The sequence below is a fragment of the Neoarthrinium moseri genome (assembly GCF_022829205.1).
Source record: "Neoarthrinium moseri strain CBS 164.80 chromosome Unknown scaffold24_Wmoseri_CBS_16480, whole genome shotgun sequence".
Classification (NCBI taxonomy): domain Eukaryota; kingdom Fungi; phylum Ascomycota; class Sordariomycetes; order Amphisphaeriales; family Apiosporaceae; genus Neoarthrinium; species Neoarthrinium moseri.
Window position 1 is genome coordinate 159372 of NW_026055138.1, and position 15459 is coordinate 174830.

Here is a 15459-nt window from a genome sequence, read left to right on the forward strand (position 1 = left end):
AAGTCGGGCGTCGGACAGCACATCAGCCACAACAACAGAGGACCATCTAATAGATACCGTATTAAAAGATGGCCCACGATCGAAAGGTCAGTGAACAATCATTGATGATCATATGACCATGGAGCCTACACTTGCATTTTCTCTCGGGCTACATCCGAGTATGGCATATTAGCTACCGTTATAGGGCTCGGGTAGTGACATGTTTTCCAGCGTCTACATCTTTAATGAACAAAGTACGCAAGAGTCGAACGATGTGTCTTGAAACCGTAACCTCGGGGTCGAATCAGAACCATGTTCTCCAAGACCCTCAGTGGGACACGCCTGCTCCGGCGCGACTGCTAAATCTACTTCCGGCGTTACACATTCAACTTCTGAAAAGCTGAACTGCGACTAGTACGAGGTTTAGAACCAGAGCCGCAACATTGTCTCAAAGAATTGGGCTGTTGTTTGACTTCGAGGCCTAGTACACATAGCCTTTAAGCACTTCAGCGAAGCCCAGTCACATGGATTGTCTTCTGGGTCGTAAGAAGACTTCACCTCGCCCGGTTATATGTTCCAATAGATGTAACTCAATGGTAAGACCTGCTTGGTGCCCTGTGAGAAGAAGGTGTGGCGTGCTGCTGGTATCCGCTTGTTGAGGTACTGTTTTTGTCGGCCGAGATGTATGCTTTTCTATACCTTTCATACCAAGACTTGGGGGCTACGCAAACTTCGAAAGAGCAGCATCATGTGTAAGCTCCCACACGTGGGCCGCTGCTGAAACCTAGCAAGGACATAGGTTTATGCTCGACCGCCACTGGTCCCTAGATTCCCGGGCCTCTTCCAGGTAAGCGAAGGCCGGTATATTTAATGTTAGCTGAATATCTACCCAGCGTATGGCTGTGCAGTATGATTCCAATCGTTCACAGTATGATCATATTGGCAGCAAATTCGAATGGTCGCTGTCCAAAGATGTCTCGAAGTGAATGCAATCCGGTCCATCAGAGTTCTCGTCCTTGAGCTTAGATTCAAGTCAACCAGTAGGGGCAGTCACCTTTGGCAGACTCAACCGTGCCGTTTCTTTTTATTCTCCCTCTCTTGATTTATACTGTCGGTGCTCAACTTTCGGCTACTACAGAGGTGAAGAAAAGTTATCAGGATGATTGCCGAAGGCGTTTCAGAATTTACATTCTTCACTGCCTGCACAATGTTCATCAGCTAGCCACATGGCCTCTCCCATTGCTTACCTACGGAGACAAAAGTCGTGCCACTATTACTGTAGCTGCACTAACAAGCATGGTCCGAAAGACGAGAACGGGCTCAACGAAGCCAACACTATTGGTCCATACATATGATAGGATCATTGTAGAATTGCCACATCACTCAACATGGCTGGCGGCTGGCTTGATTCGCTTCTTGCAGTCTGATCTCCGGCTTTATTCCGCATCATGCCACCAAGGGTTCGAATTTTACAGGGGCTAAAGGTAGTCAACAGGGGCCGAGCGAGTCTCGTTTCTATCCTTTCAAGCAACCCAATCAGATGGAGCCAAGCGACAGGGATCGCGATTTAGCTACATGCTCGGGCTAGCATTAAGGAAATGCTGCTTTTGGATTTCTGGCAACAGAAGGCAGCAAGTTGACAATTCCTTCCGTTTCCTGGAGTAGAAGAGATGAAGACGCCTGCTGCATTGATGACGTTTGCAAACATGGTATCTGTCATCGTAGCCGGAATGGCCAAAATCGACATGTCACATCCGCAGACTCTACTCCGCAGTTTATGCTATAGTGCGAATTAAGAATGGAATTCCCCCGCGCACCTCAAGGAGTAATCTTTCGAGTATGGTGTGCAGTCCTAGCGATTACCAGAATCATGGAAGGCCTGGGAGTCATTGTACCTCTTATATCATGCCACGATCCTGGCCAGGATCAACGGAGCTCTGTCGAACGAGGAGCTTCGCATCTGCTTGAATATGCAGGAGTAACTGCGGCTGCAAGAGCTTCTAGTCATGAGGCACAAGACCAGCAGGCTGCAAGTGGCTTTCATGCATGCACAGCAAGCTGCACAATTTGGCGAGCTTCGGTTTGTAGACAAGATCTGTCGTTCAGCTCCGTTGATCTTGGCCCAGTATGTGGTCATCAGCATTATACACCTCTAGGGGTGTCACTACTCAGAACAACGCGTGCAGCCGTCTGCCCTCCTCGAGGCGGCACAGTGTTCATTCTCCCACCATGCGATGCGCGGACCGGTATGTAGTGGGCTCATCGTACGTGGGGACGGAGCCCGCTCCTCTGGGAACTCACCGGACCTGCTAGGCCAGCTGCCGCATTGGGCCAGCTGCAGCATGCATGCTATGGGTCGGCGGCACGCTGCAGGTGCTGGGCGAAGCCAGCAGCCGGACATTCGAGGTTACGACTTTCGTGTCGCTACTCCTTGCTCTGCCTGTGGTCATAGTGACGACTTAGCTTTTGGCTACCGTTCCCACCGAGAGTGTGCGTGCGGTTCCTGGCCTGGCGTCTTTCTCCTGCCAGCGCGTGCCGGGAACGGGCCGCGCAGTAGCAGACGATGCTTTTACCTTTGCGGATAGCTTCAGGGCCGGTCGTTTGATTTACCGCGACACTCAAAGGAGACGGAGGACAAACCTGGGCTGGGCCGTGTGACGCCAGCCTAGCGCAGAACGGCCTGCTGCGTATAACAAGTAAGCACGCACAGTAAATAGATTTGGGCCATGTATGTTACACAACTTTACGCTAGCTTGTGGCTTGCAGTTTCGAGACGAGGGCTAGACATGCCAACGACAGCGTTGGCGCGAGGAGGGCTTGCTTGGAATGATCTCGGCAATGGGCCACAAACGAACAGCCTAGATGCCACTACCCAAGAGTCTGCGGCGTAAACCCATGGCTCCAGGTGAAGAAAAAAAAAAGCACTATATCAGATGTACGGCGCAAATATATGATGTTCAGTCACAATATATCGAACGCGACCAAGCGGTACTAACCACTGATTGTGAAAGAAGAAAACATACATTCCACGGGCTACGTACATGAGCAATGCCAGTGCAATGCAGGAGGCACTGTGTTATCTTCACAATAAAGGCTTGCAGGATAGGGCAATCACATGATCCAAAAGAAGCAACCTCACTTCAGTATGATATCTTTTATGTGGCGCGTACTTTGATGAATTTTTGTGTCCATCAGCTCCAGTCTTGTTTGAGACGCAAGTCACCTCTGGATGGAGAACCCAACAATATAAGTCTGCCTCACTAGAAGGAGCCGTTCGGGACGTTGTTTGGGGCTTCTGAAACATGGCAATAATGTAGCCACAGACAAAAAATGGCTACATGTCGTCTGATCCTTGGTTGGCAATTACGAGGTTAACTCATCTGCTGAATCGCTCTGCTCTCCTGTCCCTAGGAGCGAACTTTACATCCAAACCCCCTTCGAGGTATGTGATAAGACTACTCTTTATATAGTTTCACGGTAGGAATACCAATGCCATAACTGCAGTGTGGAAACAAGTATTGAGGTTGGAAACCGAACCGAGTCTGTGGGAAACATGCTTCGACGGCAATAGGCTCCTTCTGATTTAGAGTCCCGCTGATGAGCAAGCGATCGTCCTAATCCTGTTACAGATTTTCCGCATTTGGGGAGGGTTTCAGCAATGAAGACACTAGCCTGGAGTCTGAGTCCAGATATCAATTAGAAGTAGGAGTTGGTTAGGCCATGGATGGTTTAGAACGTCTATGACCACGGCGTACAACTAACGTAATTCGGGAGCACGTCGGTTTCCTTTCCGTAGCGAAAGGCTCGTTTGCTTAGGGCAACTCCTACATGGTTTACTTGGCAAGCTGTATCGATATGACAGCCTGGTATCTCACACCGGTTTACATTCTCAATGTTGACGTGGGCACCTTTTATATGAAGCATTGATTGTATTCCACGTTGATTGCAACGTGAAACATTGAGTGGTGTTAATAGCATTTTCAACCCCAGATGAGGATGTTCATACTGAACACTACTCCGCCAATATTTCGAATTCTGGGCACACATGGGCACCGTCAGTAACTAATCCTAGTGTTAGGTCGATGAAGGCGGATTTGTCATCGACGAGAGGTTTCTCGGGACACGGGCAGAGTCGAACCGGTTGCATTAATACTTCAAACAACCGCATCAGGAACGTCGCTTACTTCTCAAGCTCATTCAGCCGCCGATGATCGACTGGAGCTGTAACAAGACAAGCGCCGACCCGTGAAGACATTAGGAGATGCTTGCCAAAACATACAACCCACAAGCACCCAGGTTTCCTAGGCCAACATGCCTTGGAAGCCTCTACGCTACAGATTTCTACACTGCCTTTGCGATATGGACCTAGACTTGACATGATACTGTGTGTAAGCGAGTCTATGGTCCATGATGACGGAGAAATCTAAAAGCTCCTATCTAGCCTCTCAGCGAAGAATTGCATGATAGGGAGCATTTCTTCCCGGCTCTCGGGCATTCTATCCTCAGGCTTTTGCCACTTCACTTCCCTCACATCGACGAATTCGTTCTTCATGAGATCTACCTCTTCGTCCCCGACCAATTCACTGGCTCTGCCATGGCAAATCAAAACCGGAGTCCGTGCCTTCTCCCGGTTGCTAGTCGTCGGGATCATGCTAGACGGGAGCGGCCCGCCAATCGACACAACGCCTTTGAATGCCGTCTCTGGAGTCCGGTCTCCATCGGTGACATCCACAACTTTCTCGGTGTCGCGGAGTTTCGATGCAAGGCCCAGGGCCAGAGTACCTCCTTGGCCATAACCAAAAAGCAGAATGTCGTTGGTCTCCCAACCACATTTCTCGATCAGTATGCCACGGATCAGTTCGTCCATGACTAGTGATTTCGCCTTCGCATATCCCGGATCCGGATCCAGATCCCCAGAACTGGATGTGATAGTTAGGTCATCACCCCAATGGAAGTGCCTCGCGGGTTGTGATGCCTCGGATTCTGGTAGGCCGAGCAATGCAGGTGGTAGTGGTGACACACCGCGGACCGTGATAGCAAGCACACCCGGCAGCTTGGTGTTCTTGGCGAAGGTGGAGAAGTTTTCCTCCCCGTCCCCAAGCCCGTGGAAGACAATCAAGATGGCGGTTGTGGTTTCCGCCACTTCAGGGTATGTCAGGATGACCTTCAAAGCTGGGGGAAGACTCTCGAAGTCCTCCTCCTTGGGGATTCGTGTCGGCATGACTGAATAGTACAGCTCGAGACTCGGCAATATGGTGCTCTGTTCTGTTACTTTGGGTGCCGTCGATGGTCTGTTGAGGCTGAGGTGGCTGTGTTGAGTGAGAGGACAACAATGAATATTCCGGTGCTGGCCGCGAGCCACCGAATTTGACGACCGGTGGTGATTGGAGCCGCCGGGTGGGGCCGCCGGCGTTGCTCACTGGCTCACTGGCCGAAAGCTTTTGGGCCTCCCCCGGGGACTCTCGATGAATTCTTGTCAAAACATGGTCGCTGATTGGAATGCAACTATTCCTGGGAGAACCCATTGCTAGACAGAACTCGGTGTTCGGTACTCTAACCGAAGCGCTTTGCCCCGAGATCTTGGCTTGGTATAGACCGGCAAGGATGGTCCAGATTACCACCCCGCAGCCAGCCAATTCCGGCATCGCAATTTCCGAAGCTTTGAAGATCTCACAAACCACAAGCATCCCGTCTCACACGTGCCCTTCTTCCTTTGTATATCTCAAGCCTATCGATTGAGTCTAGGCGTTCACCGTTCGCATGCACTGGTGCTTTATGGGGCACTTCACAACGTAATCAAGTAGTTCGTAGCTCCTCTAATGTTCCGCATCAGCCTCCCCGACCCACGTGCCTCTAGATATCGGCTGGAGCTTTGCAAGGCAACGACGATGTAACTATGGTCATGGACTAGACAGGGGGTTGCAGCCGGTTCGTCAAGGTATACATATCCAGCATCGCCGACATGTACTCAGAGAGTTGGGTTTTTCCTCTTCAAGGTCGTTTCGCAAAGCCTTCGCTCCGTCGCCGTTTGGACTTGCCTTGATCGTCCAGTCCTTCAACCCTTCGCGTCTCTTAAGCACACGATGGCGTTTTCATTGCTACTTGGAGCCTCCTTAGCCGCAGTAGGCGCGTCCGCTGCGGGTCAGATTCTGGCGCCAACTCAGGATATCAACTTTCCCTCGAGTGAAACTGCAACAGATCCCCTTAAATGGCTGGGAGCCAACGGCCCTTGGCATGCTGGTTCGTTAGCCTGAATCTCCTTTGAATACCCTTCTCTGTGCTATTTACTGGTCCAATTAATTGCGGTGGAGTACGAATGTTTCTGCAATTAGGAATACTGCAGAATGTTGTGTTGCCACTCATGAGTCACTTAACGGGGAGCCATAGCTCGTATACTCAATGTTGACCCTGCTACAGGTCCTGACGTTTTTGGCATATCGTCTGATGTACCGGAGAATTGTTATGTCGATCAGGCTGCCTACGTCCTTCGCCACGGTTCAAGATACCCCGATTCTGGGGCTTACAGTGGATGGGTCTCTATGCACGAACGAGTTGGTATTCGCCTTCATTATCGAAAGACCCAAAACTGATCTGAGAAGTTCTCCGCCGGAAATTACACTGCTAGCGGCAGCCTGTCATTTCTGCCAAGTTGGAAGACTGTCTTGACGAATCCATCACTGCAGATCGCCATGTTGAACCCAACAGGATCGAAGGAAATCCACGATCTGGGTTACCAGCTTCGTACAAGGTCAGACACACAGATCCATGACCAGAGCGTCTGCTGATATATCTCTGTAGGTATCCAGATCTGTACCAAGATGGGGACGAGTTCATTGTGTGGGCCAACAACTATACCCGAGTTCTCCAGACCGCGAAGACATTCGTCCAGGGGTTTCTTGGCTTCAATGCTGCGGCTAATGGAAGTGTCATTTCAGTCACCAGTAAAGGCTTTCCTGAAGCCATCGGTGACACCTTGGCCCCTTCAGATATGTGCCCGAACTTCAGCGATGCTTCAGGGGGCACGAACAAGACGACCTGGGACGGCCTTTACATCCCTCCAATCCAGGAACGTTTGCAATCTTTAATTGAGGGCAACCTGACCCTGACCGCAAGCGACATTGACCAGATTCCATACCTTTGCGGCTTCGAAAGCCACATCACTGGCAAGCTGTCACCGTGGTGTGATGTCTTTACGGATGAGGAGCTCAAGCAATATGAATATTCGAATGACCTCCGATACTATTACGGAGTCGGACCTGGCACTGATCTGCCGAAGAAGATGATGACGCCATTCTTGATCTCTCTTGTTGATTTGTTTGCTCAAGGCCCCAACGTTACCGGTAAAAAGGCAGACGGGTCCAGTTTCGCAGTTCCAAAACTTCTCATGTCTTTCCTCAACGACGGGCAGCTTACCGAACTGGTTACCAGCAGCGGAGTCTTCGATGAGCAGCTGCCCCTCTCTTCTACCGAGAAGGACGACAACAGGCTATGGATCGGTTCACGATACGTTACGATGAGGGGCACCATCGCATTTGAGCGCCTGAACTGTAGGGTCTCGCCTGGAGGGGGCTCCGATGGTTCCCACGGTTCAACGACGTACCCCAATGCTACGGCCTCAGCGACATCAACACGGAAGGGTTGCGGCCGAAAGCCTAGTACGACGCTTTCCACCTCGATGCAACTTGGCAACTACTCGAGAACAACCAGCGGCTCCGCGGCGACTGTCACCGCGGGACCGACCTACTCCAATTTCCATCCGCGCCAGGAGTCGACTAACGCTACCTACGTGCGTATTCGCCTCAACGATGCAGTCTACCCCGTTCCGTCTTGCAAGAACGGCCCCGGTTCGTCGTGCCTCTTAAGTGACTACGTCAAGTACGTCCAAGATAAATATGAGGCCGAAGGCGATTGGCTGGTGAACTGCAATGTCACAAGTGAGGGTGCGCCTACTAAAGTGAAAGGCGCGAGTTTCTTCACTGACTTGAGCAGCCCTTGGCTGCAGCGGGTTTCCCCTTACTAAGATAAAGACTGTGATAATACATCTCAATAATATCAATAACATTAATAATAAGAAAAGCACTTAAGTACTGAAGGCCTAGTATGTACCTAGCACTAGCTATGGAGGTTGGCGAGCTGTAGCAAACAAGAGACATAGATGAAACGACCTGGTCCTTGTAAATTGATTGGTCACTCATTTCCTACGTGCACTGACAGGCGCTGGAGCTTTAGCGCTATCTTACCCCTGCCGCTAGTGGCCGAGTCTCTGTACTGTTGGCTTTAACCTTGCTGGGATCTGTCTGTCCGTAGACGGAACTTCATCCCAAGCAACCAGCGATACTCGTAGACGGCGAAGCGACACACAGGAGGCTGGCCCCGATTGTCTCACGATCTAGCGCTGCGCACACAGGCTGCAAGCTGTGCCCGTCGCTGCGGTTTCGATATCTGCCCGCCGGTGGCTCAGAATGCCACATAAGCGACATCGATAGCCTCAACCATCAGCACTCTGCCTAATGCATAATAGTTGCGACCATGGCAGACCGATATGGAGGCTCGTATCGCAACGGCGATAGCAATGGCTACGGCTCCTACGGAAGGCGGGCGCGGCCGCCACCCCAGGAAGGGGACTACGAAGCCATGGGCGACGGCTACACCAACGAGCGATACGGAACCCCTCCACAGCAGATGACCCCCGGCAGACGACCGCCGCCTTCGCGCAATGGCCCTGGCTATGGGAGTGGCGGCGGCGGCAGCGGCGGCGGTGGCGGCAGTTATGGCGGGTCATCGGCATCCTCCCGGCTACAGAGAGCACAGGAATCCAGCGCCGAACGACGCATCACCGAGGTGCTGGAGCGCGTCAAGATGGACTGGCCCGCCATGTGCGAGCCCGACTGCATACCCGCATCGCTGGCCCTTCAGCTCCTCGACAACAGCTCCGTCGGCAGAGCCCACGAATACAGGAAGTTTCAGGAGATGCACCAATATCTGCAAGACTCGTTGAAGGGCATTGTGCACGAACACCACCAAGGTTTCAACAGCTCCATTGGTACTTTCCACAAGATTCAAGGAAGCATACAGGCTTCGCAGAAGCGCGTCCGGTCCCTGAAAGAGTCCCTGGTGTCCTCTAGGTCTACTCTTGGCACGTCAGACCCGGAGCTTAAAAAGATGTACAAGACTTCGCAGATGTACGACGAAGTACTCCAAACACTCAACGAGCTAGAAGATCTGAGAACAGTTCCTGATCAGCTGGAAGCACGCATATCTGAGAAGCGCTTCCTGACGGCGGTTGAGGTTCTTCAAAATGCCCTACGCAAGCTCAGGAAGCCGGAGCTCGATGACATCGGCGCGTTGAGCGACCTGAGGAGCTATCTTGCCAACCAGGAGACAGCGCTCATGGATATCCTGGTTGAGGAGCTGCACGAGCATCTATACCTCAAGTCACCATACTGCCAGGAACGGTGGCAGAGCCTATCCAAGAATCACGGCGCCTTCAATAACGAGAACTACGGAGATCAGGCAGCTATCACACCATTCCATTTTGTGCTGGACTCAATGGAACCCGAGAATCCAGTAGCCGAAGACCCTGCCAAGAATCCAGAAGCAGACACTTTTTGGTATGTCCAGCTTCTGGTCGAATCTCTGAACAAACTTGGACGATTGGAGGGTGCTGTTGATACCTTGAAGCAACGGTTGCCTGTAGAGCTGTTCTCCATAGTCAATGAGACTATTAACGAGGTAGATCAGAGGCATCCCAGCTCACTCCGGGGAGGCTCTACCAATGCGGAGGGCCTACACATCTACGGCAGCCGCGAAACGCAAATGCGAGCCGATGTTATTTACGACCTTCTCTGGACCCTCTACGGCAAGTTTGAAGCGATTGCGGAGGGCCACCGGGTCTTCCACGAATCCATCAAAGGGCTCATTAAACGCGAAGGCGCGGGTAACAACAGCACGCTACTGGGTAGTTTCAAGGAGCTATGGAACCTGTATCAGAACGAGATCCGGTCTCTCCTACACAACTACGTCACTACCGACGCTGATGTGTATCACTTCAATTCATCGCCAAGACTAGGCGGGACGCTCAACGGCAGCAAACAAGCTGGAAGGGACAACCTGTTCAAATTTGTAGAGGCAGACTCAAAGTCGGTGGAAATGACGACCGAATACGAGGCACTGGATGGTATCATACAAGCTGCGGTTCCTGGCCTCACATCAGGTTCTTCAAAGTCCAAGGATGCAGATAAGAAAGCAGGAAGGGACTCGCGGAAGACCGCAAACATCAGTGCATTCGAAAACCGACAAGCTCCCGGATCTTACAAATCTCTGGTTGAGCCCAGCGTCTTCAACATGAGCTTGCTGCTACCACCGACTCTAGTATTTCTGCAAAGGCTCAAGGTCATTGTGCCGCCTGGATCGGATCTAGCCGCGAGCACTCTCACGTCATTCCTGGACAACTTCCTGGTCAATGTCTTTCAGCCACAACTGGATGAAACCTTGGCCAAATTGAGCGACAACATCTTCGCTGAGGTGGATACCTTCCAGCAGGATCCAGACTGGAACCTGGTATCAAAGAGAGCCATTTTCAAAGGGACCACGCAGTTCTTCACTGTGGTTACAGCCTTCTGCCGTATGCTTGGCACATTGCCACACGACCAAGCTCTCAGCTCTTTGATCATTTCACAGATGAACCGATATTACGAGCGTTGCTTCGCCTGGTATAAGTCACTGGTAGCTAAGGCCCAAGAGGGAGCCAATGCGACACAGTCTCTGAGGTTTTCTGCCGAACTCTCCACCACTGAGGGAGACCTCCAGGAGACTATCAAAAAACTGTGGACGTCTGATAGTCTTGATGCCGAGCTCATAGAAAAGGAGGTCGGTCTATTGATCATGCAGACCAATGAGCAACCCTTGGGACCCAGCGACATTATTCAAGATCGCGATGTCATTTCATCGCTGTGCTTGCTATACACTAGCATGAAGTGGCTTTCTGTCAAGGTTGTCGGCCTGAGACACATCACGCACCACAACACCGACTCATCGCGACCTACTCTTCCTAAGAATCAGAACCGCCGCTGGACGTTGTTAGACCACGCCAACAAGGCGATTGGTGAGGCAGACGGCCCTGTGTATCTACCTATGACACAGGAGACAGTCCAGTAAGTACCCTTCCTGTGTAAAAATGCTCCGTTACACCTTTACCGTGGATACATAACTAACCCATTCCGCAGATCTTTTGATAGCATCGTTTCCGCTTATGAGGAACTGGCTGGCACGGTACTCCTGACCCTGCACATGGAGATCCGTTGCCGCATAGTCTACTCTCTGGCGGCCTGTCTCTCCCCAGCGACCGCACCGTATGTGCTACCCCTTGATCAGACAATCGAGGAGCCAGACCAAGAGATCCTCTCGCTCAATGCTGAGCTCGTCGCGTACGACGAGACCACGGTACGCTTCCTGCGTGAGCCAGAGATCGGCTTCATGCGCACCGGCCTCAGCCTGCTCATCAACAGCTATCTCGTCAGCAACGCGCTGCAGACCCAGCCCATGAACGCCAGCGGCTGCCAGCGCATGAAGCTCAACATCCTGGTCCTGCAGCAGAACCTCAAGAATATCGAAGCTGGCGTGGACCTCGCCCGCGCCGCCAACTACTACGACCTCTTCGAGGCCGGCCCCGACGGCATTGTGGAGAGGGCCAAGGCCGACAAGGACCGGGAGGCTGTACCAGAGGCCGAGAGGTTCACCTATGACGAGCTCAGGGCCCTCGTGGAGCTGTGCTACAGCGAGCAGCTGGCGAACCCGGAGCGCGGCATCGCTGCGGCGGCCAAGAGGCAGATGGGCGAGAAGACGCTGGCGTTGAGCGAGTATATGTGGCAGAGTTAGACGAGGAGCCTGTGGAACTTTGTAGGGATAGCACGCTGCTGGCACCGCTTGCACGCACAGCGCTGGATGATATGTATTAATGATATATATGTATGCTTTGAGTCCCAGATTGGCAGAGGTCTCAGTATACGACTCCAAGATGAACAACAATCTCGCTCTAAAAGGGCTGCTACCGTAGGTTGATTCATAAACCTGTCCCGCAACGATGGCGCTGCTGGCGAATACTCTGTTATTAGCCCATCGCTTGTTGCAGTCGGTCCTGCGCGCCTTGCTTTTTCCCCAGCCTTCCTGCCTTCGTGTAGTACCGCAACGGCCGGGCTTCATGCTGTCAGCTGTACAACGGTGTAAGACACGAAGTTATGCAGGTACACATTCACTTCAACGGCGGCGTGGCTTGCGCTAGCTACTTCCCACCTTAGTTTGCTCCTTGAGGGCATGCTGCCCTGTGCCACGCTGTCGTACAATACACAAGCGCCTCAGAAAACGGAATGACCGAGAGGTCACGATACCTTTTGCGAATGCGTGTTGGTGCTGCGCTTCCTCGTGGCTAGCATTTAATCAGAGAAAAGGCCAAGCAATGTGTGGACCAATACCCGCTGTATTCGATAGGTTGTCATAAGCCTTTTCAGATAGCCAAGGAACTCTTAGACAGCGATGTTAGATAGGCACACTTGAAGCGCAATACTGTGGTATATCCAGCGAGGTGATGGCTAGCAACCATGGTTTACCTCCGGCACATTCGGCTACTTCTCGTCGTCAGCACGCAGATGCAAGTATTGAAGACCCTGTCATATAGTACCACAATGCTGATGATCCAAGCAAACATGTCAGCTTGTCTACGTTGTGTCACCATCGCACCTGGGCATCTGTCGGATGAGATGGCCCGGTGGGCTCAACTCACAGATTCCAACAAAAATCAACTGATTGTATGTCCTCTCACAACATCCGGGAGGCGCAATGCGCGATGCGCCTCAAGTTATCACTGGCGAAAGGGATCGTCCGTCGCTTTGTTCTAGTTGGAAACCGACCTGCAGCAAGGAGATGTGGCGGTGCGTATTCTTAGAAACAATTGTTCGGCACCTGGGAAGCTCCCTGGCGCTTTCACAAGCTCCAGCGCCTCCGCAACCCTTTTTGGGGGGGCTGATCCGTCTCATGACGCCCGTAGTACGTTTGTCAGAAACGAGTGGTGCAGGGTCAGCATGCATGCGACCGTCATATACTGATAGGGTTCCACACAAGCTACAGATCTGATTCTGAGGCTCTTCACGAAAACGAGTTTCGCCACTGATTCCTGCAGTTTTCCAAAATCAGCCAGTTGGCCAGCGCGCCTGATATGGCTCAGCGCTTGACCAAAAGTGTTGGGTAAGACCATTGGAAGGCAGTTCAATCGGACGCCTCAAATGGGCCAAACTGATAGATGGCTTGGCGGTCAGATAACCAGGTACGACGGGCGGTCTTGTTCACTAGTCGGTGGCGATTTGGTGATGATTTGACGTCGTCGCTCGGCAGTCAGTCACGATGCTGGGCTAGCGGGTGTCACGGTCTGCTTCCTGGTTGCATTATGCTAGCAGCACACTCAGCGACTGCAGTTCCGCAATACCATAGTACCTAGGTCGCCCCCTGGGTTTCGAACTGTCCAGTCCAGCCAGTAGTTCCCTAGGAAGCAAGGTTTGAAGCCACAGCGTTCCTTGGGAGCTTTGCGGCGGCTGCAGGCCCAGATATGGCGCCTGGAGGCGCTTCCCATGTGGCGTTTCCAAGGGACCAATTCGATGGCTACGATTGGCTGGGCTTCATGGCGCCGTTGTCGTTACGCTTGGAAATCAAGCTCCAGGAACAACGGGCTGGAATGGGGCAAAATCAAAACATCAAAATGCCTGGCCTTCGATTGGTGGTGCTAGGCCGACTTGGCGGCATTGTGCGCGTTGTTGTGCTTCGGAGAGCCATCTACCATGCTCGACAGGTGATCGCTTCCACAATAGGGGTTTATAGAGTAAGGAGAGAGACGTCCTTGAAATTGGCGGAGGACAAAGCTCGAAGGGTGAGGAAAATGAGAGGTGGAGTGAGGTCGGGGTGATTAAGCAGTGACGTGGTGTCGACAGGGGTAACTACACCGCGCAGAAGCCTTGATTTCCACATTACTGTACAGAAGGTACATTGGATTCCTCTGGATATCAGCCGCCCACAGCGCTTGGCAGTGCTGAAGAGGCACAGCGGGATTTCTCTGATCATAAACAGATAAGCTACTTCTGGACTGAGGCACCACGCAGCAGCATAGAGCGATAGACTACCATAGTAGCCGAGAGGCAACCATGGATACCTACATAGTAATAGTGCAGTATCTACCAGGCCGATACCCGTCAGGGTGGGCTCCGTCGGCACTAATCACGTCCATCTATTTCTGGAGCAGCCCCTGAAGCCAGTCCACGCTTGTGACTAGTGACTACAGGACCTATGCAGGGCCCGCAGAAGGAAGTGATAATGAACCACAGGAAGGCACAGCAGGCAAGTAATTGTATCTGATACCCAACCTAGGTCAACGTTGTCCCGAGCAAGGGGCAGAGAAGAGAAGAGGGAGAAGAGAAACGGGTAGGCTGTGAGATTGTTGAACGCTTTGCAACAGGGGTCTACGGGTTATTTCCCGTCATGAAGCAGATGAGAGATTCGGGAACCCCCTTCCCCAGCCCAGGGCGCAAATGCCATTTCCCATGTCCCTGCTTCCCCTTCCCCGTCCCCCCTGCCGTCGCTTGCCTCCATTTAAAGCCGAATGCATACTGTGAGGGATGGGCGTGGTGTGCAACCATGCATTGGGCAGGAGATCACTTAAATTAAAACCCGTCCGCACCGCTTACTCTCTTTGCAGCAAGGCAACAGCACCTGCATTCGACTCGAGCGAGGCCTTGGATCGTACTTCTTTCGTTTGTTTGTTCGTTCGTGCGTGTGTCCGTGCCACTACCGCCCATGATACCCAGTAGACGAGAAAGAGACAAAGAAACAAACGACGGACGCAGACGTTGGAGAGGAGCATTGAAGTTGAAAAGCCAGCAATCTTCAAAGAGGGACGGCCGCTGGGGGGGTTAATAGTGAAACTTAGGCCACCCGGCCATCTACCCAGCCCAGTGCATGTGCCAGTGTGGGGAAGGCGAGTCTGTTCCGTTCCATTGCTTGGATGCGCGCGCGCCGACAGGAACCACCAGGAACCGCACCGCACAGAAAGCCACAGTGGACAGTGGGCAGTGGACGGTGAACAGCGGACAGGGGGGGGGCCCAGCGACCAGCTACCAGCAGCTAGCTTATTAGGGGGCTAGCCCGTCCCGTTTTTGCGCGTCATTCTAGGCCCTGAGGCCTCAAAGGGGGCACTGCCGGAGAGCACACGCGCTTTCAGATCAGTCGCCTCAGCTCTCTCCACCAGGCTCGATTTCCCTGACTGGAGACTGGAAAGCCACTTTCTGCCGCCGGTCCGTCATTTTCAACCACCGCCGACCATCAGCGGGAAAAAAACCCGACGACGCACCCGACTAGCAACTTCGTTTTCTGTATCATCCCTTCGCTTGTCGTCCTGGACCGACCCGGCCCAATTTCCTCTCGTTGCGTTGGTCACGACGG

At 52.5% G+C, this 15459-nt stretch overlaps 3 protein-coding genes across 3 annotated transcripts; 2 read left to right on the forward strand and 1 right to left on the reverse strand.

Moving 5' to 3' along the window:
• Positions 1–4402: 4402 nt before the first annotated feature.
• On the reverse strand, positions 4403–5200 carry JN550_006704 (uncharacterized protein; the record flags this gene model as incomplete). Its single annotated transcript, XM_049318472.1, has 1 exon — positions 4403–5200. The coding sequence occupies one exon, from the start codon at positions 5198–5200 to the stop codon at positions 4403–4405; it is 798 nt and encodes a 265-aa protein (XP_049171273.1).
• A 1468-nt stretch (positions 5201–6668) lies between these two features.
• On the forward strand, positions 6669–7999 carry JN550_006705 (uncharacterized protein; the record flags this gene model as incomplete). The annotated part of the gene is made up of 2 exons (XM_049318474.1): positions 6669–6727; positions 6778–7999. The coding sequence occupies 2 exons, from the start codon at positions 6669–6671 to the stop codon at positions 7997–7999; spliced, it is 1281 nt and encodes a 426-aa protein (XP_049171274.1).
• Positions 8000–8508: 509 nt separating this feature from the next.
• JN550_006706 (uncharacterized protein) lies at positions 8509–11856 on the forward strand (the record flags this gene model as incomplete). The annotated part of the gene is made up of 2 exons (XM_049318475.1): positions 8509–11132; positions 11205–11856. The coding sequence occupies 2 exons, from the start codon at positions 8509–8511 to the stop codon at positions 11854–11856; spliced, it is 3276 nt and encodes a 1091-aa protein (XP_049171275.1).
• Positions 11857–15459: the final 3603 nt, after the last annotated feature.